General features: G+C 42.1%; 1 protein-coding gene across 2 annotated transcripts in view; it reads left to right on the top strand.

Moving 5' to 3' along the window:
- DUSP8 (dual specificity phosphatase 8) overlaps nt 1-13,165 on the top strand; it is a 105,144-nt gene extending 91,979 nt beyond the window's left edge. For both annotated transcript variants that reach the window (XM_063289339.1, XM_063289340.1), the window contains 4 exons: nt 957-1,123; nt 2,587-2,746; nt 3,145-3,268; nt 4,161-13,165. In XM_063289339.1, the coding sequence (XP_063145409.1) occupies nt 957-1,123; nt 2,587-2,746; nt 3,145-3,268; nt 4,161-5,280 (1,571 nt within the window). In that variant the 3' untranslated portion in view covers nt 5,281-13,165. The remainder of the gene's footprint in view (nt 1-956; nt 1,124-2,586; nt 2,747-3,144; nt 3,269-4,160) is intronic.
- The last annotated feature ends 14,542 nt before the right edge of the window (nt 13,166-27,707 follow it).

Below are 27,707 nucleotides of genomic sequence, written 5' to 3'. Positions count from 1 at the left end.
GCTGCCGATCGGAAGGTCGGCGGTTCGAATCCGCGTGGCGGGGTGAGCTCCCGTTGCTAGTCCCAGCTCCTGCTCACCTAGCAGTTCGAAAACATGCAAATGTGAGTAGATCAATAGGTACCGCTTCGGCGGGCAGGTAACGGCATTCCATGTCGTCATGCCGGCCACATGACCCGGAAGTGTCTATGGACAACGCCGGCTCTAAGGCTTAGAAACGGAGATGAGCACCGCCCCCTAGAGTCGGACACGACTGGACTTTACGTCAAGGGAAACCTTTACCTTTACCTTTAAGCAGTAGTAAAAATTCATTTTCCGACCAGCGTGTGTACTTACAACCAAATTTCTGCACCTGACAGCAGCGCACACTGGAGTGAGCTGATGTAGCTGCGTGAGAGAACTTTATCTGAATGAGATGGCAGCAATCAGCAATCTTGGTGGTATCCCTCCCTCTCTCTTTTGAGTCATGTGTTCGCTTAGCAACCATTTCACTTAACAGCAAAGTTGCTGGAACAGATTGCAGTCACTAAACAAGGATAGGGTGTACTAGGCAAGTGAAGGGATGGTTGTAGATTGTAGGAATGCAACATCTTGGCAAAAGCGTAACACCAGGACAAATACAACAATATCCCCAAGAGCCATACTTGATTCTTAGCTGAAGAACAGGTACATTTCCTTTGTAAGTTGGATGAACATTTGCCTGAAAAATTTATCTGTCACAAAATCAGGACATTTGTTTTTATATGCATGTAGCATCTAATGATTTCATGAAAACTGAGGGCTGAATTTAGGCTAAAATTGAACTGTTCTCTCACCAAATTGTTCCATAAATAGAAAGTTTTACTTCAGTACTGAAGTAATAGGTTTATAGAATGAATGTAGAATATTAAGAGTAAAATGCAGTTAATGAAAAAGAATTGTTGCTCATAGTTTGTATTTCCTCCATTTTCTTCTTTCAGGGGGCTTTGCCACCTTCTCGTCTTGCTTCCCAGGACTCTGTGAAGGGAAACCAACTGCCATCCTGCCAATGAGTATCTCTCAGCCATGCTTGCCAGTGGCCAATGTTGGCCCAACCCGCATCTTGCCTCATCTCTATCTAGGTTCCCAGAAAGATGTCTTAAATAAGGTACTTTCTGGCATTGAGGGAGATGGGCTTGTCTTATAGAATCTGTATCTTCTTCTGTAAAAGCACTCTGGGTCATTGTCAAGAAGAGTTATTTGCTACCTGTGGGAAATCATACATCGCCCAGTAGAGCAACAGTGTCTTTCTGGACAATTTTGAAGTGTGCAGAGACAAAGACATAATACGCTTCCCTTAAAGCATTAAAGACATTAGCAGTGGGAATGTCAGGATGGTGAGGCTGACCCTCAGAAATGTTATGCAAGAGAAGCCAGTTTTTTCTTGCCAGGGTATGGTGCCAGCCAGGCTAAAGAATAACACTGATCTCAGCTTTTCCATGTCCAGCCAGAGGATGAGGTATTAGGTTTGGCATTCAGCTGTGACTGATGGTAAGTTGAGGTGCCGGAGAGCGTAGGCAGTGCAGCCTATATCTGTAAGAAAAAAATCCTTTGAGAGGGCCCCTAAATGCATAAAGATGGGCATTGGGAATGGAAGAGGGGAGAGAGCAGCACTGTCCTTTAAAAAGTTGCCAGAATGCTTTGGCTATGATAAGACTGCAGGGCAGAAAGAATAAGAAAGAAGTCATTATTAAAATACCAGTGGGCACGTATCCCGGGCAGGAGGGAGCCAGTAGGGTATTGCTCACAGGGAGGTGGGAGGAAGCATCTAAACTAGAGGTGCAGAAAGGAGAGAAAGAATATTTTATACAGGAAGTAGAAAGACCCAGGAATGAAAAAATGCTAAAAATGTAAGCTTGGAAGTTTGGCTGGCTCCTAGAATCTGAGGTTCTGGTTTATTGCACAGGGACTTGGAGAAAAACGGTAACTCAAGTAGAGGAACATCATGTTGGCCTTCAGAGCCTGAAAAATAGGAAACATGTTATTTTGTATTTAGATCTTGGGGTTTTTTCCCCTTCACTGTAGCAAAGCAATACTTGGAATACCCTAATGCCCAATCATTTAATCCATGGAAACATCTTCTTGTAGCCTTTCCCCAAAGCCCCATCCTCTCTTAGAAGACATGCTGCAAGCCTCTTTCCTTTCCCCTTGGAAACAATAAGAAGCATATGGATCTGGTTCCTTTGGGAGTTTATGCCTTAAAGGCACTTCAAATGCTCTGAAGATGTTGCTAGTGAAGGTGCAACTGTCTGCTGTGACAAGGAGCTGCTCAACAATTCTAAATCGGTAGCTAAAATACACAGAGGCCTTCTCTGGCTACAAAACTTGCATGGTGGACAGCCTAGTAGGAGATACAAGAGAACGTGTGACCTTCCCAATATTGTTGAAGTACAATTCCTAGCATCCCTCTCTTTGGGCATACTGACTGTGGCTGCTGGGAGTTGTAGTTCAGTATCATCTGGATATTCACTGGTTGCTAAAACTAGAGCATAATCAGAACCTCTGGAAGAGTAAGGGAGAGGATTCTGCACTGAATGACAAACGCAAACCTCTTGCCTCTTTTTTCTCCAGGACCTGATGACCCAGAATGGGATAAGCTATGTTCTCAATGCCAGCAACTCTTGTCCCAAACCAGATTTCATCTGTGACAGTCACTTCATGCGCATTCCAGTCAATGACAATTACTGTGAGAAACTCCTTCCCTGGCTGGATAAATCAATTGAGTTCATTGGTAAGACCAGGCTTATTGGCAAAGAGCTCCTGAAGGCTTTTTTCATACCTTTTCAGTTTCTGTGCTGTTACTGCAAAAAGCTTTGGAATGATGGCTGAGTTGCTCAGTTCCCCCCCTCTCCCCATTCCATTGACACCATATTTTAAGATCTGTAGTGTGCAAAACACCAGCGTGCCCTTGTTGCAGGTGATTGTCAAATAGACAGCCATAGTCTAGGCTTTAAGAATTGAATGGGCCACACATAAGGAATGAATGGATGTATTTGCCTTTTTGGTTTCTTTAAATCATTTTGAATTTACATTGTGCAAGAAAGTATTTTTCTCTGATTCTCATATTATGCTGTTAGCAAGAAGGAAGGTTTCTTTGTTTGAAGTGACATCTGTCTTCTTGTGCTGCAGATAAGGCCAAGGTTTCTAGCTGCCAGGTGATTGTGCACTGCTTGGCGGGGATTTCCCGATCAGCCACCATTGCCATTGCATACATCATGAAGACCATGGGCATGTCTTCAGATGATGCCTACAGGTAGGTGGGTTTCCAGAAGAAGAGGATGTGAGTCTGTCTTTTGCCTTTCTAAGGGGAATCAACTTCATTATTTGTTGTGGCAAGGTTAGTCCGTTGGCTGGCTTCCTTTCCCCTCCCTCCCCCCTAGCCCCCAAAAGCTCCTTACGACAGTTTTCATTTTTTTAATAGCAGTTTTTGGAGTCAAGCTTTTTTTTCTCCACATGTTCCCCCACAAAAGACAAATGGAGGCACATAAAAAGAAAATAATACCATAAATATGCCAGCGAGGGAATGGCCTTTTGTGAGACTCTAAAAAATTATTAATTCTACTGGGGCCAATTTCTTAGTGTAAGCTTAGAAACTGATTTACGTGACAGTCAGGCTTGTGGCAGCCACTTCAATTTCACCTGCTGATTGGCTCCCAGCCTGTGGTCATTTGGGCTCATTCACATGCAAATATAATCATTTTGTGATTCACAGTGAATTTGGGTTTTTAACTACTGGTAGGGCACACAGAACAAAAAAGATATATATACTATATAGTGTTGAACTAATACCCTATACAGCAATGGCTTATATATGGATAAGGAATCAACACATATAGATTATATAGCCACCTTGCTGAACTCTTAAAATTTGTGGAACTTGGTGGCAATTGATTTTCTGTTGGACAAGGAGAGATCCTTAAAACAAATACATCCCTACTTTTTAAAGCCATGGGCATCTGGGAAAGATAAATATAACAAGTTTCTAGTGTTGCTTTGAATAGTTAAGTTTTTAAGAATCTTTTACAACCTGGCTTGTGATTAGATGCTCAAAATCTTGCTAATACTTTCAAGATCTATAAAATACAGTCTTATTGGAAGTAAGAAAAAGCCATGTAATAACTGCGGCTCTTTGCTTGCCCTGGCAGGTTTGTCAAAGACAGACGTCCCTCCATATCACCCAATTTCAACTTCTTGGGTCAACTCCTAGAGTATGAGAGGAGTCTGAAGCTACTCAAGGCTTTGAAGGCCCAAGGAGAGAAAGGTGAAGGGGAATCCCAGCAAGAATACTTTGAGTCATGTGACAGTAACAGACCCCAGATTCTGTCTACCTCAGAAAAGCCTGAGGAGGTATTAAAAAGCACAATCTTGGAAACATCCTCCATTGACTCTGAGCAGTCACTAGGAATTTCAAAGATTGTCTCACCAATGGCATTGCAGCAAGGACTCAATGGGCTGCATTTATCTTCTGATCGCATCCAAGACACCAACCGACTAAAGCGTTCTTTTTCTCTGGACATCAAATCGGCCTACTGTCCTAGCCAAAGGCAGGATATACCGGGTCCTACAGAAGTAGGGGAAACTCCCAAGCTTTGTAAGCTGGACAGCCCTTCAGGTCCCAGTGGTTCGTGCCAGTTCTCTCCTGTTCCAGATGGCTCTGACTGGCCCAGTGGATCTGACTACATTCTAGAGGCCAAAGTACGACAGCGACGGAAGCACAGGCACCAAGCAGGCTCTCCTGCTCATGGGCTGAGCCTTAATTTCAGTGGGGTATGTGCCATGCACAAAAGCACCAGCATGGAGGACAATCTCAAGCAGACCCTTCGGCTGAGCCTTCCCAATGTAGGGCAGCAGCTGGCACAGCCAGCCACAACCCCATCCTCTGCTGGTACTTGGGGGATGCACTTGGAATCCCCGAGCACGCCTTCTTCTGACAACCCCTGGTACTTTAGCACAGACTCGGCAACAGGAGGCAAAGGCAGCGGGAGTGGGACTCTGTTTGCCAGTGCCACCACCTACTCCTCATTCAGCTGCAGCACAATCCAGGCAAGCTGTGAGATCAGATTGAGGGACAAGCAACGAGGAGAGCAGCGAGATGTGCGGCATAGCTGGCACGAGGACACCATGCCTGAGAAGCAGTTCAAAAGAAGAAGCTGCCAGATGGAATTTGAGGAAACCTTATCAGAGAGCAGATCTCGGGAAGACCTGGGCAAAATTAGCAAACAGTCTAGCTTTTCAGGCAGCATGGAGATTATAGAGGTGTCCTGATTTTCACTGTGTGAGATTTGAGAGCAAGTGTGGGTACATCAGGGGTGTGGGAGGGGAAGGGAGGTAGGGAGGAGGAAGACTGGTGAAATATTTAACTGAGGAGAAGAAGGGTGTGGGTATGGGTAGGAGCATTCTTTCATATGCCCATGGGCATTTCTGAAGGGCATATTCACTAAAACGAAGGCAAAGCTAAAGGAATCTAATGTCAAGAAACATAATGGTGCATGCTTAGTGCCTCCTTTTGTTCCTACCTCCACCACCACGATAAACCACAATCACATTCCCTTTTGGGTAGGTGGAGAGTGTATTAACTCTTTAAATATTGGTTCTTTCCTTTTGCATGAAGGTGCTTTCCCTTCCCCTTCAGAGGGAACAGGGAGAGCTGATGCATGTCTCCTAAGATGGGTTGAAAGAGAAACTAGGGCGAAATTTAAACTTGTGAGTGAAAGTTTTCTTGGAGGAAAATGGTTACTGTTTGATCTGCAGATCTGCAATGGAAAGAGTTAAAGGGAAGCAGGTTCTTTTCTTTGAAGAGTGTATTACTAATTATTATTATTGCATTCCTATCTAACTTATAGGAAGTAATTGAGATTTTGCCCATCCGTTTCCATTACCGAAGGGACATTTCCTTTCTACTCCATCAGGGCTGGACAATATATTAGTGGCTCTTTCCCAGATTCAGGTGCAGAAACGTGGAGGGGCTTCTTTTCCAAGGTGCCCCTCTTCCTATACTGAGCATGGGCCTTTGTGTTTCTCTGGCTAGTATTCTTTAAAGCTGCTGTACAGCAGTCCTATACATATATAAATATATATTATATATAATATAAAAGAAAAAAACACAAAAAAGTTTAAAGGTTTTACTACAGTTTTTATTGAGACAAATAATTTTCAACTTTTCTTTCTAATTTATTTGAAGCTGTTCATTCTGGCAATGATTTTCAGACAATGTAGGGGCAGTACTCTAGCTCTATTTTTATGTGTATGGTATTTAAATCTGAAACATGAGTTTCAAAGCAATATCTTAGGCCTGTGGCTCCTTCTATGGCTTGCATTGGTGGCGGAGACACCCCCCAAAAGAGAAAAACAGGTGTGTGCGCGTGCATGGGTGTGTGGGTGTGTATATGGGCATACGCTTTTTATTTTTTAAAAAAAGTGAGAAAATCTTCAACACAAACTGAGCCAGGAATTCTTCTTAATGCTTCTTTATTTCCTTTTTCTATCACACCTGCAATCAAAGCCATAAAATCTTCTTCCTGGGTCTGAGCAGGAGTGGTAGAGTTGTGGCTGCAAGAGTAGGCTTGGCTATAAGAAAAAAGGTACCTTGAATAAGAAGGGGGAGCAGACTGCACAGGAGTTGTATGTTCAATTATATATGTGCTGTCTGTAAAGAGAGCACATTAGGTCTGGACTCAAATTTCAGAAGGGAGTGCCTTTTCAGAAGGCCAGAGTATTTATTTCCCCAGTGACTTAGGAGGACTGGTGGGCCATACTCTTAAACCCAAGGGCAGGCTATTCTGAATGGCTCCTCTTGTTCAAACATTATTAAACCCAGCATCTGTGGAAGGAGTTGGAGGTAGAAGAGAAGTTTGGGGCCTAAGACTGTGGAAATGTTGAATGAATTATGTTGCGGTACTAGAGTAAAAATCTCTTAAATATCCTCAGGCCTGCTTTAGGAAAGCTGCCAGGAGGCAGTGTCCTCTTACTACTGCAGGAACTGGCATTCTAGCTTCAGTTCTCCACCCAAAATCTCTGTCTCCTCTAAGTACTCATTTACCATCTATCAGGGATTTCTCAGCGAATGCAAATCAGTCAGTGAGAGAACAGTCCAAAGACAGAGTTCACTTAGCAGGTCATCAAAGTGAACAGCCTTTCAAGAAAGGAAATTCTAGAAAGGATATGGAATATTTTAGGCATAATGTGAAGAGCTCGCCAACCCACCCCAAATTCCTGTTTTCATCATCTATCTACTAAGCCTCTAGAATGTTATTAAGAACTTCAGTTCAGCCAGAGATCTTATTTGTCTTGACTTTTAAGAGACTAGTGTTGATGACTGGGATAAGAAAACTAGTTCTGAAAGCTTTGTCTAAATAAGTCCCTTATTTAGGGAAATACTTGGATGAAGTTCTTCTGTAGGTTTCTTAACTTTTTTCTTGTTAAGGAGAAATGAAGGAAAGATTTCTCTGGCACCTTTTGAAAGATGTCTATCATAAACCAGAAGAGGCCATAGCCAGCTCAGGACTTTTTCACACCACAAGTGGATAATTGAACCACTGTTCCCAGTTGTAAAAAGTATACTAATAAAATAAAGAATGTAAAATACATCACTTCTGACTGGTAGAAACCTGCAGCTCAATCAGCTTTATAGTAGGGCTGGCCTTAGATGAGGAAAACAATTGGTTTAGCATTATTGAACTGTAGGCTGATGCGGACGTTGTACTTCTGATGTGAAGATGGTTTGGAAAGCACTGCACACTGCTGGTTTCCCAATGGGGCAGGGGTTATTATTGTAAGCCTCTGACTGCAGATGAGCTCAACCAAGCAGAGGGTCTCCATCTCAGTGTGTCATTTTCCTGGGAACCACTGGTGTGGAGGCTCTCCAGGTAACTGGGCTGCTTCACCTGGTAAGTAGCTGATAAACGTTACGGTCCCAGTGTTGTATGAAATGTTTTTTGAAGGCCTCTATCTCAGAAGGCCGTGTTGTTTACATTGCCTCTAACAGGTACAAAATGGAACTTTAGGGCAAGCAGATGAACATGCATGTCAAGATAATACTGGCCACAAGTGTAAGATCCCAGTTGAAACACAAGAGCGGGAAGAGATGTTGCACATTTTCATTATTGGCTACTCTGGACTGACTTGTTTATGGCGAGCAGCAAAGGAGTCAGCTCAGCTCATGACACAGGGGCGCCACAGCGCTGCTTCATCTGCTCAAGATAAAGGCACAGAACTGTCTCCCTGAAAGCACATTTTTCTCTTCGTGTACCTGATTTTGCATTTGCTCCTTTCGTATCACATGCTGGTTTTTTTGAGCCAATACCTCAGGGTTGTTTGTGTAGCTTTTAAAAGAAAAAAAATCTTTTTAGTGCATTTCTTTTCCCATTTCTTTTCTTGTTCAGCTGTATTTTTTTAAAATACACAAGACAAAAATAACAATCTCAGGTTCAAACTTTGCAAACAAATAACAAACCACAGGGGAGCAGCAATAACATGTTCTTGCATCAGGTTGTCTGTTTCCTGACCATAGTAATTGCTGTCTACTTTGCCAAGGCACAAAGTAGAGAGATCCTCATTGTATTGATTTTACCACTGCCTGTCCAGTTTAGATGCTGCAAGCTCAGGAGTGACCATGTGGACCTGTATGCTATTTTGCAAGTAATGTGCAGGGGGCCTTTGGACAGTGGGACAGGAGAGATGCAATTAGGTTCTCACACTGGGAGTATATATTTTTTAAAAAACGTGTTGAATTGTAATGGCAAAAGCAGGATAACGTCTTTTGCTGCAGCGTTATTGGAATCTTCTTCTGTGTCCACAGATGCTGAGAGATAAAAATCCTCATTTCACCTGTGAGCTTGCGTCAGAAGTGCAGATGAAAAACTCCTCTTGTGAATGTGTGATTAAAGTAGGATAAGCGCTAACCAATCAGGTTTAATGGGCTGGAATGATGTGCTCCTGGATTCCTCTCATTGATACCTAGGAGCAATTTTCTGTTCAACTCCTTTCTGAGAAGCATAGTGTACACGTGGTCTCTGGCAAATACTATTCCAAACCCAGGGAATAAACTCATCAGCTAGTAAATATTCAACCAGTAGTGATACCATATCCCTGTATAACTTAAATTGTTTTACATTTGCTTCCTGTTATTCCTCCATAGAGTTCAATAGGTAGCTCCATTTTATCATTGCAACAAATTTATGGGGCTTTCTGGTCTGATGTGTTTAGAATGTGCACAGACAAAAAAACCCCAACAACCTGCTCATCTAAAGCCTGGATCCTCCTAACCTGACCCACTTTCTGGCCTTCACGCACAGACTTAGCAAATTTGAAAACTTGGAAAAACCAAGTTTGTAAATGCTGGCTCATTTAAAGATTATATTTGGCTGTGTTGGGAACAATAGGACAAAAATTATTACACCTTTGAACCAAGACAGTCTTCAACATATACGTGAGAAACATTAATAGGCATAGTTTGAGAAATTTATTTCAGTTACCTTAGCTCTGCCTAAGGTACTCATTCCTTGATCCTATTTTTTAAAAAAATCTGCATTCATCACTGATATTATTGTGACGTCAATGCAGTAAAACATGGTTCTATTTTTCTTTAGAGGTATAAACTGGTTCATGTTTGTAATATTCAGCATACATTGGAAACCAGAATAGTATCCCTTTTAACCTCTGCTTTATAACAGACTTTCGGAGGTCTGGAGGTCCTAGAAATCTGTTCTGCTTTAAAGGCGTGGCGGAAGAACATACCCATGATCCTAACAATAAAATGATAAAAATAATTAGAAATTAAACGTTTCAGAGCTGCTACAATTTATTGTGTCAGAAAAGAACCCAAGTTAGATTACGGTGGCAAAGTTGGCCCCTTCTCATCTGAGGGGAAAAAGTGACATCATGAGACTTCTATGGAAGTCAGAAGTTAAGGACCAGACAGAAGGGGGCAAAGAAAAGTTGGGGATTGTCAAGGGATGGGAAGAAAATCATACAGAGAACAGTTTGTTTAAATTGGTTAAAGAGTGAAGTTTTCCGATGTTCTGATGCGCATATTTTTCCTGCCTAGCTTGGATAGGAAGTTTATTTGCACCATCTAACCACTAGGAAACTAGTTTAGCAAGCAATCTTACAATGCATCACAGCAAAAATATCAGAAATACCTCACTTAGTTTCACTAAATTCATTGTGTGGTCTTCTGTAAGACCCAGATTTGATACAAATTAGCATCCCTTTCCCATAAATCTTGTCAGGGAGAGAGCTTAGCATCCAGTTGTGATTTGATATTCATACTTAGCTGCATAAACTTACCCTAATGTGGTTCCTTTAAGATAGATTGAAATGGCAGTTTATAGAAATCCTAGGAACGAGGCTGTTGGAACATTTTGACTGAATTCTGTTGAACTGCAGTTCCAACCCAAGTGAAAAATTCCAGGTTAGGAGCTAAACTGCATGTTCACCTACAATAGAATTTATTCTGACTCACTAGCAATCTGAGTGAGAACTAGCGTGAGCCCCACGTGGGAAACAAGAGTCTTCAGGTAGGCTGAGCAAATGGACAATCAGGATAAAGTAGAAATGTTTGATTTCTGTGCCATTCTGAAACAACGTACCTTTCAGGATGCCAAGGAATTTTTTTTGAGCTTGTTTAAAATCAGGACAAGAAGAATCCTCACATATCTTATTCTTGAATAGAATGTCAGTGCTAATTTTCCTCAAATATAGCCAAATGCCACCTAGGGCTCAATATTTGTAGAAAAAGTAGGATCGTGGTAATAATAATAATAATGCTAACCTTGAAGGCCAAGTTGAGAACCATCTTTATCATAAAGCAGTTTGTTTTGGCTGGCAGTTAACTGCAACAGTATCATTTCTTGCTGCTAACTCTCCATCTCCAGAATAAGGGGAGAGAAACATGCCACTTTAACTTCACTTCAGGTACAAAATTATCTAACTTCCTAGGTCTTACATAGTGATTTTCTGGCTTGCAGCACCTTATTAATTTTTTTTTTTTTTCTTGCCCTGTGACAAAAAGTTTTGTTTTGCTCTGTTTTGAAGGCTTTGCTGTGATTCTTCACCCTTCTGCCTGTTTTATCATGTGTCTGTTCTGGTTTTATTTATTATTTCTGTCCTCTGTTTATTATTATTTCCTCTGTTTCTTGTATCCCATGTGCCGTTTTCATGTCTCCTCTACTGGATGCCAATCCCTTAAAAGGATATCTTTCTTACTTTCCTCTGGATCCTAATGCTAATGATAATAAGCTATCAATGTTGTAATTGCAATGTATGGATTATAGATTTAAGTATTTATTATTATATTATTATGTAATTTTGCTTCTATGTATGTTGATCTTTGTTTCTCTGTTGTGAATATATACAGACCTTTCCCTTCTCCACCTGCCCTCTGCTTTCTCTGATTCCAACTGTATGTAAAGGCTAGTCAATACTGTGGCATGTGTGATTGCCAAATAGTGTACAGAAGGAGGTGGAGAAGGCCTTACCTCAGGGATATCGTGTTCTCTTAAAAATTCTGCCAGACACTGAAGCTTCCTCAGATCCACTAAAGTTTTGTAGGAAGAAAGAAAAAAGTTCTAACACAATTTAAAATAATTAAAAAGTGCATCAGGAGATACAGAACTCCTGGTTTCACCTGACAGTAGTTTTCCTCTTCTGAACTACAAATCCCAGCACCCCCAGCTATTATAGCCATTGTGCTTTGATGGGAATTATATTCCTACTAATCTGGATGGTATTACATCGGGAAAAGCAGCCACAGAGCTGTTCACACTGCAGACTAATTTCACTGCAGTGATTTTCCCTGTTCTTGGAAATATAATTTGATGAGTGCTAAGAACTCAAAGAAAATGGTTTGCATCACATGAAAAATCTAATTTCCCAACATCTTTCCAAGTCCTGTTTCTGTATCAATAGCCATCATGCAGTTGTGTTTGATGGAAACCAAAAGCAATTAAAAGGAGGTGTTCAGTCTCCAAATCCTATAATAAAACCCCGTTAAATTTGATTTTGTACTCCAGAATTTTCTGTCATCTTAGTATTGTGATTACATTAGACTAGACAGGACAGAAGAGATATAGACCCTGCTCCCTTTTCTGAAAGTAAGGGCTCTTTCAAGTTAACAGTGTTCAGAAATTGACATCAGCAGAAAGACTCGCAGGTCATGGGCAAGTCTGTCTCGTTCTTCAGTATACTGAAGCAATTATGGCTGGTTCATACACAGAACAAGTGTCCCTGTTTCAGATTTGTCACTGAACCTGGGGTGGCTGAAGCCACCAGGTGCGATTCCTGTGTCTTTAGGAATCGTTTGGAGACTGATATCCCAATTTTCCTTTATTGCTCAATGAATAGAAGTCAGTATTGCAAAACACAATTGTGAGCAAAGTGCGTTTGAGTCCTTCCTATAATCATTTTATCTGCCACAATGTTTTCCTAGCCATCCTCAGTAGGAATCAGTAGATAGGCATTCAACAGATTGTTTTGAGATTTTGGAGAGGAGGTGCAAAATACGATCTTTTCTGTTGCAGTATGTTGTGTTTATTTATTGTTGCTCAGAATTCTTTTGGAAAGCGTAGAGAAACTGTCTTAACCCAACTTTCTCAGAAGGCATACACAGAATCCCTTTTGGTCTCTTGTCTGTGGATCCACATTTTTATTCTGCAAGTTGTTCTGCCTTGTAAACATTAATGGGAAATTATTTGACTAAGGGGCGAGATGCTGAGCCTCTGACACAAGCACAGAGACCTTAGTCTGTGAATATCCTTAAACGAGATGGAGACTTTGTTCTCAGGGCAATTCATAAGCAAGGATTGCTCTAGGAATGGAAACTTGGATATAAATATCTGTATGTCCTGGGAAGGAATTCTGAGTACCATCTAGGATGGGTGAGGTGTGTGGGGAAATGACACTGCATCTGGTTTGTGAGTGTGTTCCCTCCCTTCTCTCATGATAACCAAACTACATCCCCTTCTGCCTGCTAAAGGAATGCTGACATTGGATGTTGCTTGGCAGGATTGAGTGGTACACTCGGCCCCTGCATTGACTTTATTTATTTATTACTGAAGGCTGTAAACAGCAGTGCTTTTTACCCTCTCTTTCTTTTCCTTTCTTTTGTATTTGGGAACAATGTGTTGTAATAAATTCCTGATAGATGTTTTAACGGTCAGTGTCCATTTTGTTTTTTTAAGGAGTCAGCAAATTTCAGACTTACTGGGCCTACTTTGTGGTTGCTATTGTTTCTCTAAAACCGAACTATCCATCCACAGAGTCAGATAAAAAGGCGTGGCCTTATATTTAAAAAATGGAGCGTCTCAGAGGGCATTCTACAAGGAGGAAATTGTTTTCAGAATTGAATTAATCTGATGTGTCTATATCTATCTACACACGTGCGTGCGCACCCCCCCCCACATTGTTTAATTGCTATACTTGTATGCCACCCATAGCCAGAGGTGGTAGGCAGCTAACAACAAATACACACAAAACCAAAATCCATATAAGTCATACCCACTGCAGACCCCATCTGCATATTATAAAGCAACCTCTGCCAGCCAGAAGAAAAATGCTTTTGTAAGTTTTCTAAAGCACAAGGATGAGATAGATGGGTGGCAATGGAAACAGCCCACTTCAGAGGCTCTGTCAGATTACAGTCTTGCAGGGATGGGACTTGGAGGTAGTTGACCCTATGAAATCTGGCTGGATGGGTAGATGAATGACAGAGGAGACACTTTCTCAGATAACCAGGACTATGCCTTAAAGGTGACAGCACCTTGAATTGCACCCAGGAGTCCCCCACAACCAATTAATCTGAAGCAGAGGGTCACCCTCATTACTTCCTGGGCCACCACATTCTGTACCAGCCGTAGCTTCCAGATGTTCTTCAAGGGCACCTGCATGTAGAGCATGTTACAGTGATCCAAACAGGAGGTGACTAGGGAGCAGATGACCATGAGCAAAGCCTCCCAATCCAAGAATGGTCACAGTGTAACTGCAGAGGGCCTCCTAGCCACATCTGCCATTTGAATTTAAAGCAGGACCTGTGAGTCTTGAAGAACTCCAAATGGCAGACCATCTCTGAGCAGGGTAATATACCTCCATTCTAAGACAAACATGGTATTTTCCTGGAATCATTCATGCCACAAACCCGGAGTCACTCCATCTTGGAAGGATTCAGTTGGAGTCTGTTCTTCCCCATACAGACTCTGAAAGCCTCCAGGCACTGAGACAGAACGTCCACCACGTTGCTTTTTCAGCCTCAGGCTGGGTATTGCCAACATATTGCCAGAGTATACTGGGCTCTGTGTTGATAAATGACTTCTCCCGTGGTTTCATGTAAATGTTGAAGTGGGGAGAGGAAGGATTTCTGAGGCATACCACAAAGTAGAAGTCTTTGGGTAGCTCACGCCCACTATTAACTGGCTGGAACTGCCCCTACAGGAAGGAGTAGAATTGTAATGGTATGTGGGAATGACCTTGGGAGACAGGAGGGAGGGCTGCAGACTGGACAACTGACATGTAAAAGGTATCTCAGCCCAGAGAACAAGGGAGGGTGTGGGAAACGTTTCAGAAGGGACCCTCCCTAGCTTTCCGGAGAGTAAAAAGAAAGGAGGGGAGAAATACTTTCTTGCAAGATTCTGTTAATCTAACCATACAATAAAGATAAGAGTTAGTATTCCTGGTTGTGCTGCTTGTATGGACTACTTCCCAGGGCTAACAAGAACCACGGTATGATTGTGGCCCGCCCCAAACCCTTGGAGGCATTCCAGAAGGATACAAAGGTTGATGGCGTTGCAAACCACCAAGAGATCAAAGAGGATCTGGAGGGGTGCATGCCCCTGATCCTGGCTTCTCCAAAGGTCATCAGGAAGCATGACCAATGCAGTTTCTGTGCTATCTCCAAACGTGAACCCCAACTTCCAAGTGTACAATTACGTATCAGATTACTCAGTCTTAGCCTGTGTTTCGGCAACCAAACTGAACAGTGGAAATTCCTATTTCTGTTGCTATTTTCAAACAACTGGAATAAAAGCGCTTGCTGATCAATTGCAAATCACCCAGAAATCTAGTGGTAGATTAATCTGCAAAAGAAATAGAAATATTAATAAAAGCATCTGAAAATGACACAGGGTAGAAATAGATTTGCACATTACAAGAAATCTGCAGGACTGTGTCCAAGCCTTTTTCAGGCCATTTCTGTGGCTTGTCTTGGTAAGGGACCAGTTCTAGTCCTCAGGTTTCCTTTAAGATCGCAAGCTTCCCAGATGTCACTGGCCTCCAACTCTGAGCTTTCTGCTATTGTTTCCTTTCTAGCCAAGGGACCAATAATTTTGAGTAAATGGTATTGATCTGGATTTTCCATTCTTTCCAATATGAACCAAGCAAATCTGCTTCATCACTAAAACAGAGAGGTTGCACTACTGTGAATTTGTAACAAGGCAACTAGGAATTGTTACAAACGTCTACTGTGGAGTGGGGGGCAATTTTTTTCTATCTACTGGAGAAGCCCAGGGAATAAGGCCTTTGAAGTTACTGGACACTAAAATTTTCAGAGGAGCTAGGGATTAGGTTTTTTTTCCCAATACCAGGAAAAAAATGAGCCAGAGATTTTGAGGCATTGGGTTTTTAAAGCGCACTTGTGATATTCCTTGAAAGCTTCCCCAGACAAGAACAAGTCCAAAATATTTTCTTCCACCCACTCTGGGATGCAAGGCAGCATGGATTGCTCTTCCCTGAATTGTAACGTTCATTGCTACAGCAGGCTGAATTACAGGATGCTGGCCAAGAAACTGTTAAGGCTTAGGAATTTTTTAGGAATATACTGGGAAAAAAACTAAAAGAAGGAGAATCAGTGTATATAGATAACAAGAGAGTGAAGATGCACACCTGAAGAAGAGCAGGGATTGGGCAATCTACCACTACTGCCTCTGAAATATTTAAAGCCCTGTAACATTTCTGCAATAGAGGAAATCAATCTGTTTCCTTTGCAAAAGGGATGAAAGAAATCAAAACGCATCACTAGCAGGAACATGCTAGTGAGCTAATAAGCTGATGAAGTAGCAGGACATTTCTAGAAATGGGGGGTAGTGTTTTTAAGGGTAGGTTACAGCAATTGTACAATAAAAAGGATTCAAAAGAAGATGCAACCAGTTTGCAAAATGACACAGGCACAAAGGAGGCATTGTGGCTTGCAAAACTACTTCCTATGCAGCCATCTCAATTGTAGATGATGCTGACAAGCAAACGGCCCTTCTTTTCCCAGTGGCCAAATGGTGTGGCTTGAATTATGCTTGGAAATGTAGATAGATCTGCCACAGCAATTCTAGTTGTAGCAAAGGCAGCAAGACCACGCCCCAACAGCAAATCAATGTTCAACGGCAATTATGCCTTTAAAAAAAAGTTTCAAGAAATGATGTATTTATATGGCCATTATTCTTGAAGAATTTGAATGATGTATTCGTCATCATCCCACTGAAGATTCCAGAAACCCTTGTGCTGATTGTAGGTGAACTTTTGCCAGGCTTGGGGGGGGGGGGGAACCCTTTGCTCAAGTCAAAGTGCATCAAAAAGGGGGGAGTCTTGGAATGCCTGACACAAAGCATTGGGCAGTGCCACAAACAGGGTGGAATGCAGACTTGCCAATATCCCATCTCTTCCTCTGGCAAGAACTGGATTAATGCCCATAGGCAGTTTGGAAAAAGAATCTTTTTTTTTGGGGAGAGGAACCCCTGATTCCAACAGAGAGGGAGGGGTTGCTCCTCAAGTTTTGCAGATGGCTTCCTTCAGAATGTCACCAGTGTTGCTGGTTTGCCAACCACCTACAGTACTGTTCCTGGCAAAGCAGCAATTCCAGACTCCTTTCTCCAGAGTTGTCTGTTTCTATATATTTGCAAAGTGGGACAGTGTTCAGATCCCTTGAGGAAAATAGCCATCCAACTACTGGTGGCAAAGCATCACAAGTTTAAGAACTGCGCTCATATCCTGGAATTCAAATCTACTTGTCTGTTTTAAATGTTTCTCGACTTTCTCCTCTGTGAATTTAATTCATGGAAGGAGCCTTGTAAGAGAATGCTTGATTGTGCTTATTCAGAAGTCCCAGTTCAGTGAGGTTTATTCTCAAACATGCAGAGTTCCACAGTCTTCATTTGTTTTCCAATGATGAGCTTATTTTTTTCAAAGAAAAGCAAGAAATTGCAAAGAAGAGGAGGAGGATTTTGATTAAAATTTTCATTTTTTCCCCCCTGTATGGGTTGCACTTCACTTCCTATGAAGTGGCCAAAAAGTGATTTTGCAAGAGGTGTTTCTTTTATTATATTTCTCATGAATCTGCAGCCCCCTGGCTTCTTCACTTCAATTAAATCCCCAAAGAAGATACATAGGAACTCCTCAGGTCATGAAAAATGACCACCACATAATAGTAAGGTAAGCACAAACGGCACTTCTAAAAGAAATTCTATGGAAATTCTGAAGCACTTTGAGAATGACATAGAAAAATCAAATCTGCAGAAAACTTCCAGGGGTGTTTGCATTTCCAATGTTCTCAAACACACACACAACATCTGTTAACTTTCAAAACCAATTGCATCTATGGTAAAGTATTGTCATTCTCATTGGAAATGTAGATTTTGTTTCCCAGTGTTCTTCGTAACAGATCTCAAAGTATCAAAGTAGAGACCATCCTGGCTGGCAACATGAGCAAAATAAAGACTTAGAAAAATGTGTTAAAATGGACCAATTGTATTTGACTACAGGAGATGCTATAGTTAACATTCTGCCATAGAAAGCTAGCACAACAGGGATGAAAGTCTCTTGACAATGATAGGCTGTGCAGTCCTTTGACTTTAATCAAGGGGTATCTTCAACAATGAAACATTTGGTCTTCATAAAACTTTAGCAGCTTAAAGGGAAATCCCAAACTTCATACATCCATATTGCAAGAACTTTTGCAACTTTTAGAAGTTCTCTTTTCATGCATTTTCTACACCGGGCAAAGGTAACCTGCCCTAAATCTTCAAAACAAGGTGGGATGCTAGAGCCATCCATAAATGACTTGGGGTGCCCTTTCATCTGGTGGTAGCAACAATTCTTTTTCTAGTTCTCTGCCTTTTATTGATGCAGAATGGCTGCCAAACCAGAAATAAGTGTTCTTGTGCTAAAATAGGAGTACATACTGAAACAGGCTGGGTCTATTTATTTAAGTTGTGCTTCCATGAGAAGCTGCCAATATTAAATCTGACCCTGCTTTATTCCAATTGTGCTATGGCCACTTAGAGTGGGCATCCAGTTGAGTAGCTGCAGTGGGTCAGTTGAAGGATTTTACATTTCTGCATCTCAGCATATAAACTACTTGCAAGGCATCAATGTCACAAGCCCTTTCTGTCATTTTTTGGACTATTAATAGGCCACTCAGGTGTTGGGCAGCTAGTAATATGCATTATGAATAGTCATCAAGTGTCCACCAATCCTGATAAGAATCATTCTATCCTAACCCCCCAAATCCAGATAGCCTGGAATATGTATTACATTAATAACGATTCTGCAGATCAAGCGTTAGGCCAATGAGAAGCAACTTAGATTTGCTTCAATAAAACGTAGAGCCCCATGGGGATGACCTTGGAGAAACCATTCAGAGACAGTTACTACAATATGTGCAAAAACATGCTTTAAGCCCAGGAAAGAAGGAAAGGGTTAGGAAGAGATTCAGCTTGGCTCTGCCCTGACTCCCACAGGGAAGAAGAAAGGAAAGGAAGGGAAGGGAAGGGAAAACATTGTCAGGCTCACAAAATTCTGTTATAATGGCTTGTCTCAATAAAGTATAGTTCAAATCATCTTGAGTCTGTTTTCTGATCTGGTCAACCTCAAAGCACTGATAATAAAACAATTCACATTGTGGAGACAACTTGGTTTGCTCTGCCAAAGCAGAGAGGAGGCTTGATTTGCCTCAACAAAGCAATCTGAGTGGCCTTTAACTGCTTTGAAAGAAAGATTCTCTCAACTCTGTCCCACAGCTGAAGGTCTTCCCGGTTGTTTGGTGTCAGGATCGCCTGCACCAAAACATTTCAAGAGAGCTCCATGCTGGATGGCTTCAATGTGCATGCTGGGATTTCCTGCAACATGAGCCAAAGCAACTCAGCCTGGAAGATCTTGGGTGGATGAAGCTTTTGGCAAGCAGCGTCTACCCTTAGTGCTTGCCAAAGCTTTTAGTGAATGGTCTGGAAAAACCTGCAGGTGGGGCAGTTTTGACACATACCACGGGATTGCCTTCAGCGTTCCCTGAAGCCACTCACCCTAAAACGCTTTCAACGTGTGCCAAGGGCATTCTAAGCTCGTTGCCTTCAGTTCATGTTGCAAGCAATCTGACCTTGTTCTCCAAAGCCATCCAGCCAAGAAACACTTCAGTCAGCTCAGTAGGAGAAGGCTAAGAGGGGCTCCAAAGCCAAGCAAGGCGAAACAATATGGTTGCTTTGCTTCGCTCTTAGAAGCAAAGGGATCGTGGGGCTGCACAAAGCACTGCTGAGGGGGTGCTTTGTTTGAACCTTCACTGAAGCAAGGCACCGTGTAAAGCTTGGCACGGCCCTCTCCAGCATGTTCCTTTCCACTTTTTTCTATCAGCAGTTTCCTGTCCCATTGGGTACTGCAATGTGCACCCAGACATGCACACAGGGAAGAGAGCAAAATACTTTTTCGCTCATGTCATGAAAGAGTGGCTTCCGGATCAAGCTGGCCTGCCTTTTTTTTCCTCTTGCAGCTTTGATACCAGCAAAGTATACCTGGAAAGAACATGGCAGGCTGCTGTATCGTTCTGCTCTGCTCCTCCTTAAATTCTGTCAGTCGACTGCCTTGGCTTGCCTTGGCTCCTCAACAATAGGCAGAGGACAGTTTAGGCCTTCCCTTCCCCCCAGTCTTCAAGCTGTCTGACAGGTGTACTAAAAAACAAGACTTCTGCCCAGAGTTGCTGGGAGTTGGGTGGCATATAAATTTAATAATAAATAAGGAAAAGTTAGCTTTGTTACAGTGGTTGCATTTGAAACAGACCTAGGCCTATCGAAGCGAATATTTGTAGCCCAGGGTTGAACTGTGGAGTCCTTGGTGCTCTCTGAGCCTTGTCGTTTTCTTGCAGACGTTTCATTGCCAAACTAGGCAACATCTTCAGTGCGAAGAGGGAGTGGGCCTTGCTCTCAGTTTATATACTTGGTAGAAAAGCCAAAAGACCAGAACACTCCCTTGCCAGCAATCAACACCCAGATATGCAAAAATCAACACTAGGATTAACACCAGATGAACCATCAAACAGCACAATACACTCTGATCAAGGAACTATTAACTCAGTCAATCAACCAAGCAGCAAACAACAGGCCAATCAAAGAACTCCCAAGGAGAGAACAACACTCCCACCAACACAAGCAGGGCAAGCCACAGTATATAAACTGAGAGCAAGGCCCACTCCCTCTTTGCACTGAAGATGTTGCCTAGTCTGGCAATAAAACGTCTGCAAGAAAACAACAAGGCTCAGAGAGCACCAAGGACTCCACAGACCTAGGCCTGATCCGTGCAACCAAATTACCCCGTCATGATCATGGGCTGCTGACTGTAATCACTCTGTACCCAGCCCCAGAGGGTACCACTGGAAAGACAACCTCTGCCTGACTTTTCGGTGCTACACAACTCCCACTCCCAGCACATAGTATCTACTGTAATGATCATCCTTTTCTTTATGGGAGTATAGCAGAGATCTATATCTCCTCCCTGAGCAAAGAGAAGATGTGGCTGGAACTTGCTCTGATTGTGTGGGAAAAGCTTTCAGAACTTCTTGCTAGGCAGGAAGGCTGAATCTTGATAATAGAAAACATACCACACACGTATTTTTGCAAGCTGTTATACAGCCCCAAGAGCTGTTCAATTGGTTCCTAATAAAAGTTTGGTAATCAATATGGGAATGGTTTAAAGAAATTCCCCCCTCTGCCAGTCAGATTTTGAGTGTTCAGCTACGTGGCTAAACAAGTGCTTGCTATTTCTAAAACTGATGCATTCAGAAATGTGGCGTAATGCATTCAGAGAATTCTGAGCAGGTGATGATGCTATTTGACAAAACAATAATTTTACTTGATTTACAATTATTATTGCATGTAAGAGAAGCAAATGGGCCTGCCACACAGGCTCTTCTGGTTCCTGAGGCTTTGCTGTGCCTTGTGGCAAAACAAGGAGCAAACACGTCGGCTCCTGCATACTCTGCAGTGAAGTCATTGCCAGCCTCCTTCCAGAAAAGAAGATGACATCACTATGGTTGGGCTGCGCCATGTAAACAGAAGTGTACAGCCAATGCAAATGAGCTTGATGGAGCCTTGCTTGCGCATACATGCAAGCCTCTTCCAGGCTAACAATCCAAATGGCATTTTTGGTAGCCCTGCCCTTCCTCTCGTGCCTTGTCATTTCTGATCGCAGATCATATGCCAGTGTATGGCTTTTTTGCAGGTAAGCTTCAGCTATTTTCTGCAATGGTTTCCTATAGAGCAAAGTCATTTTTAATGAAGAGATTGCACCGCTATTGCAGACTTGTGGGATCTGCTTTGGTGTGCTGCCTGTTCTACTGATTTTGATCAATTAGCACGCAACAACAGGCAACAACATATGCTTGAATTCTGACATTCTGGAATCTGTTAAAGGAAATATGAGCCACACATGTCAGGCAGTTGCAAGAATGCAGCACAATGGAAACCAGGCCATGCAATTAGTGGCCCTCCAACATTTTTTCAATGACTGGATGAGGGCGTTGAGGGGACATTTATAAAATTAGCAGACAGCACCAAGCAGGGATGGATGGCTGATACTTTAGAGGAAAGAGAGAAGATCCTAAAGATCTAGATAGGCTTGAGCAGTTGGCAGAAATTAATGTGATGGAATGTAACAGGGATATATAAAGTTCAGTATCTGGATATGAAAGGCACAAGTATAGGATGGATAAACTTGGCTTGGCAATAGTATGTGTGAAAAGGATCTGAGTGTACTTGTTACCACAAATTCATGCATTAAGTATGCATTAGGAGGATCACTGGACATAATTGTTCCACTGTACTCTGCCCTGGTCAGACCCCATTTGGAGTACTGTGTCCAGTTCCGGGCACCACCATTCAAAATGTTCAGTTACAAATTGGAGTTAGTTCAAAGATGGCCATCAAGATGGTGAAGGGTCTGAAAACCAAGCTCTAGAATATATGATTAAAATATCTGGCATGTTTAGCCTAAAGAAAAGGTGACTGAGGGGAGATATAACAGCAGTCTTCAAATATCTGAAGGGTTGTCACTCAGAAGAGGGCAGGACCACACCAATGGGTTACACCACAAGGAAGAAGGTTCAGATTAGATACTGGAGGAATTTCCTGACTGTATGAGCTATCATCCAGTGGAATGGGTTGTCACATGATGTGGTGAATTGTCCTTCTTTGCAGGTCTTCCAACAGAATCTGGATGGTCATCTGTTAGAGATGCTCTAGTGGATCCAGCACTGAGCAGGGGGTTGAATTAGAAGACCCTTAAGGTCCCTTCCACCTTTATGATTCTATGATTCAGGCAGATGTTGCCCCAAAATATTCCTCTGCCTCTGGACAGGGTTTATATGACAGTGGAACACTTTTATTTGTGGAGATGAGTTTCCATATTCAGTCACTAGCATTGTCTGAGACCATGGAAAGCAACACACAACATAGCAACTAAGCAGTCTGCCCAATCAGCCTTTACCTCCCTGTTTTTATTCCAACATTTATTTAATTTATTTATTTTAATAAATTTACATGGCCACCCAACTGCAACTCTGAGCAGCTAACATAGGATTAAAACACAGAACAAAATAACAAATGAACCTAAAAACCACAAAACACAACACAATACCGCAAAACTGTGGCCAATCATAGCATGCTCACATTCCAAAACTATTTATCAGACAGGTTCATCAAATGTCTCAACCCAGTGGGGAAGCCCAGTACTTAAGACCAACAGGATCAAGGCCGTCTAAATTCAGGCAGAATGCTGTTCCGAGGGAGGCGCTGAGACAGAAAAGGCATGCTTCCTGTGCCCTTCTTTCACAGAAAAGACACAGAGTATACCCACTCTGCCACATCTTGTGGGACAGCAGAGATAATCAGAGACAAGCAATCTTCCAAATAACCCAACCCAAGTAGTGGTGTTATAGGGACATACTGTGGTATGCACATAACTACCTGTATTACTGCATTCTGGACCAAGTGTAGCTTCTGGATGTTCTTCAAATGCAGCCCCATGTAGAACACTTTGCAATAGTCCACTAGGGAGTAACCACATCATAAATCACACCAGCCTGTTCCTCTAGCCTATCCCTGCCCAGGAGGGACTGGTCATCTTGAACAAGCAGTTCAGGTATGGAAGCCACTTGCAATCTCATCTGATCCCTAAAACTTTATTAACAGGATCTCACAAATGTTTATCTGTGATGTAGTGCCTCTGAAAGCCATCAGGTTTTCTCTGTCTCTGGGATGACTATAGCCACTGCCTTGAGATCGTGGCTAGTGTTACATTCAAAACGTGAGTTGGCACATTTCTGAAAGAGGAAAACCCCCCTCTGTCCCCAATCAGCTTTTGGGAATGTGTGGCAAGTTGGCCTTCTCACCACTATCAGATCCTGAATGATATTATTACAGCCTGACCAGGTATTCAGTTTTGTTGTTGTTTATTCGTTTAGTCGCTTCCGATTCTTCGTGGCTTCATGGACCAGCCCACGCCAGAGCTTCCTGTCGGTCGTCAACACCCCCAGCTCCCCCAGGGACAAGTCCGTCACCTCTAGAATATCATCCATCCACCTTGCCCTTGGTCGGCCCCTCTTCCTTTTGCCTTCCACTCTCCCTACCATCAACATCTTCTCCAGGCTGTCCTGTCTTCTCATTATGTGGCCAACGTATTTCAGTTTGGCCTTTAATATCGTTCCCTCAAGTGAGCAGTCTGGCTTTATTTCCTGGAGGATGGACTGGTTTGATCTTCCGGCAGTCCAAGGCACTCTCAGAATTTTCCTCCAACACCACAGTTCAAAAGCATTGATCTTCCTTCTCTCAGCCTTCCTTATGGTCCAGCTCTCGCAGCCATGTGTTACTACAGGGAACACCATTGCTTTAACTATGCGGGCCTTTGTTGTCAGTGTGATGTCTCTGCTCTTAATTCTTTTATCGAGATTTGTCATTGCTCTTCTCCCAAGGATTAAGTGTCTTCTGATTTCCTGACTGCAGTCAGCATCTGCAGTAATCTTTGCACCTAGGAATACAAAGTTTTTCACTGCTTCTACATTTTCTCCCTCTATTTGCCAGTTATCAATCAAGCTGGTCGCCATAATCTTGGTTTTTTTGAGGTTTAGCTGCAAGCCAGCTTTTGCACTTTCTTCTTTCACCTTTATCATAAGGCTCCTCAGTTCCTCTTCACTTTCAGCCATCAAAGTGGTATCATCTTCATATCTGAGATTGTTAATGCTTCTTCCAGAGATTTTAACTCCAGCCTTGGATTCCTCAAGCCCAGCATGTCGCATGATGTGTTCTGCATACAAGTTGAATAGGTAGGGTGAGAGTATACAGCCCTGCCGTACTCCTTTCCCCATCTTAAACCAGTCCGTTGTTCTGTGGTCTGTTCTTACTGTTGCTACTTGGTCGTTATACAGATTCTTCAGGAGGCAGACAAGATGACTTGGTGTCCCCATACCACTAAGAACTTGCCACAATTTGTTATGGTCCACACAGTCAAAGATTTTAGAATAGTCAATAAAACAGAAATAGATGTTTTTCTGAAACTCCCTGGCTTTTTCCATTATCCATCGGATATTGGCAATTTGGTCCCTAGTTCCTCTGCCTTTTCTAAACCCAGCTTGTACATCTGGCAATTCTCACTCCATGAACTGCTGAAGTCTACCTTGCGGGATCTTGAGCATTACCTTACTGGCATGTGAAATGAGTGCCACAGTTTGATAGTTTGAACATTCTTTAGTGTTCCCCTTTTTTGGTATGGGGATATAAGTTGATTTTTTCCAATCTGATGGCCATTCTTGTGTTCACGTCTGGGGCTAGTTGAACTCATCCTCTGTTCCTCCCCAGTAGCATTTTGACCATCTTCTGACCTGGGGGTCTCATCTTCCGATGGTGTACCGACATATCTCTGGTTGTACTGATCCATTTAGTTTTCACAGCAAGAATACTGGGATGGGTTGCCGTTACCTTCCCCAGGGATCGCATTTAGTCTGACCTCTCTGTCATGACCTTCCCGTCTTGGGTGGCCCTTCACGGTTTAGCTCATGGCATCATTGAGGTGCTCAAGCTCCAGCACCACGACAAGGTAACGATCCTTTGCTGAAGAAAATGTCTTGCTACAGTATTAAAATCAGAATTAGTTATAACGAACCACCAAGCCACAGCATTAAAATCCCATTCTTTTTGAGGTCTCCTTTCTAAACATTTTCACAAGATTTGCTCCCACACCATCCTTCTTGTGAGCTCAAAGCCATAATGCTAATTGCACCAGCATCTGAAAGTGCGCTCTGGACCTACTTCCTTAGTTTTGAGTCAACGTAAGCTCTAAAATGAAGATGGGATTTAATTTGATTTGCTCTCAGGAATTAACATGATGCATATTTATATTAAAGCCTCTGCTTCATACATTTCTAGATTCCTTTTTTTTTTTTTAAGCCATTAGATAAGGAAGTCCTACTTTTTTCTCAGACACCTCTAAACCTGGAGCCTCTGAGAAACTCAACATCCAGCCAGCCTCCTGTGGGCAAGGCAGAACTGAAGGAGAGGTGATTGTTGTAACTTTATTTTCTTCCCAGTATTTTCTTTTAAAGAATTTTCTCCCATTTAAAGCATTAAGATGGGATCATCTGTGATCTGTGTGTGTGTTGTGGACCCCAGATAGCTGTGAATTCAGCAGATTCATGGCCTCTGATGACATTTTCTAGACCTTCTTCTCCATCACATTTACTACTTGCTACATGCATTATTTGGTACATCATCTACCAAAACTATATCAAACAATTACAGGATTTCCTTGCTTGGTTTTCATCAAACAATTTCTAAAATTATTATTTTGGGTTGGTTTCTGGCCACAGGGTACAAATATTTCAAATCACAGACTTAAGTATTATCATGGCTTTCATTTTTAAGTGAGAGTCATGCTTGCATAGAAAAAATATAGGGTAGCCAACAACTCATAGAGAATCTGCAAGTATCTGAAAAGGCAACTCTTTTTTTTAACTTAAGATTTGTGATGCTGTTCCTACAATCTTCGCATATTAACATTGGAGAAAGCTCCATAGAGTTCAATAGGATTCACTTTTAAATAGATATAAATATGACTGCTCAGTGCTTTTCTGAGTAAACTCAATTAAATTCACTTTTTGGTCAGTCCACTTTGCTCATAGGCATCACTGGAATGCACTCTTGACTACCCAAGCACCATCACTTTCTCAGATTGGAAATCAGCCCTGAAAATATGTTCCATGCTCCTGATCTACAGTTAAGAGGTTGAACTAAGGCATTACAGACACACACACGTCCATACACATGAGCATGAACATATATAGTTTTTCTTCTCTTTTTCGCTTTTTGTCACTATTGAGTGTGTTCAGTTTCTGTCACTATTGGGTGTGCTTAGTTTGGGAGGGGGACTGCTCCCTGTTAGAGCTTTTGTTTTTTGCAGTTTTATTATAGTTCTACAAACTCTTTGTGTTCCCCAAGGATAACAGTACAATTTCTTTAGTGAGCCTGGTTTGCTCCACTTCCATTGGCACCCACCATTTGAACTCACTATCTAGGAAACTTGATTAAAGTATGCCTTCTGTTATATTTCTGAAAAATATCACCAAACTCATGAACAACAAGTGATTTTTACACAAATGATACTTTGAAGTGCCAAAAGCCTCTCCAGTTAAATTCCTGGGTTTCCTTAGATCAATATATCAGGGTTGAATGAAAAGTAATGCTGCCCACAATATAAATTGTGAACAGTTGGCAATATTATCAGAAGTTCTGACATGTCTTTTAACATTTGTTCTTTCACTTTAGCAGATGTTCAATAAGTGAAGGTGACATGGTCTTACTGTTCCCATTATAAATGGCTGAAAGGGGAGTGCATCACTGAGCTGGTGGCCACTGACACCAACTCATAGCCCTGAAATAGGAAGAGGGGAATGCTTAAGGGATGGGAGGAATGGTCTGGTTGAAACCTTGGTCTTATCCATATTCCTAAAGTAATAATTTTTGAAGATATCTCATGCTTGATTTCTGTGATGCAGTAAGTAGGTCTTCAAATTCATTTGCCTTAAGATAAAGCTGTACTATAGCACATAATTAGGCTTAACAGCTGTGCAAATTGCCCCTGGCCAAAAAGAGTTCCTGGCAAAAAGGGGATGTTTGAATTAAAGATGCCCACAGCTTGTTTGTACACAGTACTGGTCTAAAGATGTTCAACTACCTCTGCATTCATCTTGTTTCTTTAGCTACTGCTCAACGTGGAATATCCATTTTATTTCATCCCTTCAAAATCCAGAATAAAGGTTATTAATAAATCACAAAGATTTATCTGTTTTTCAGGTATTAGAAAAGCTTCTTGTCACCTGGGAAAAGCAGGCAGAAAAATGAAGCTATCAGCGGCATCTGGTGGTAATTCAACTACATGCAGCTTTAATTAGAATTATCTCCAAACCGCAT

Source organism: Candoia aspera, chromosome 1, assembly GCF_035149785.1.
Source record: "Candoia aspera isolate rCanAsp1 chromosome 1, rCanAsp1.hap2, whole genome shotgun sequence".
Lineage (NCBI taxonomy): Eukaryota > Metazoa > Chordata > Lepidosauria > Squamata > Boidae > Candoia > Candoia aspera.
The sequence above is the reverse complement of the archived record's forward strand: the minus strand, read 5'-3'. Positions and strand labels throughout refer to the sequence as shown.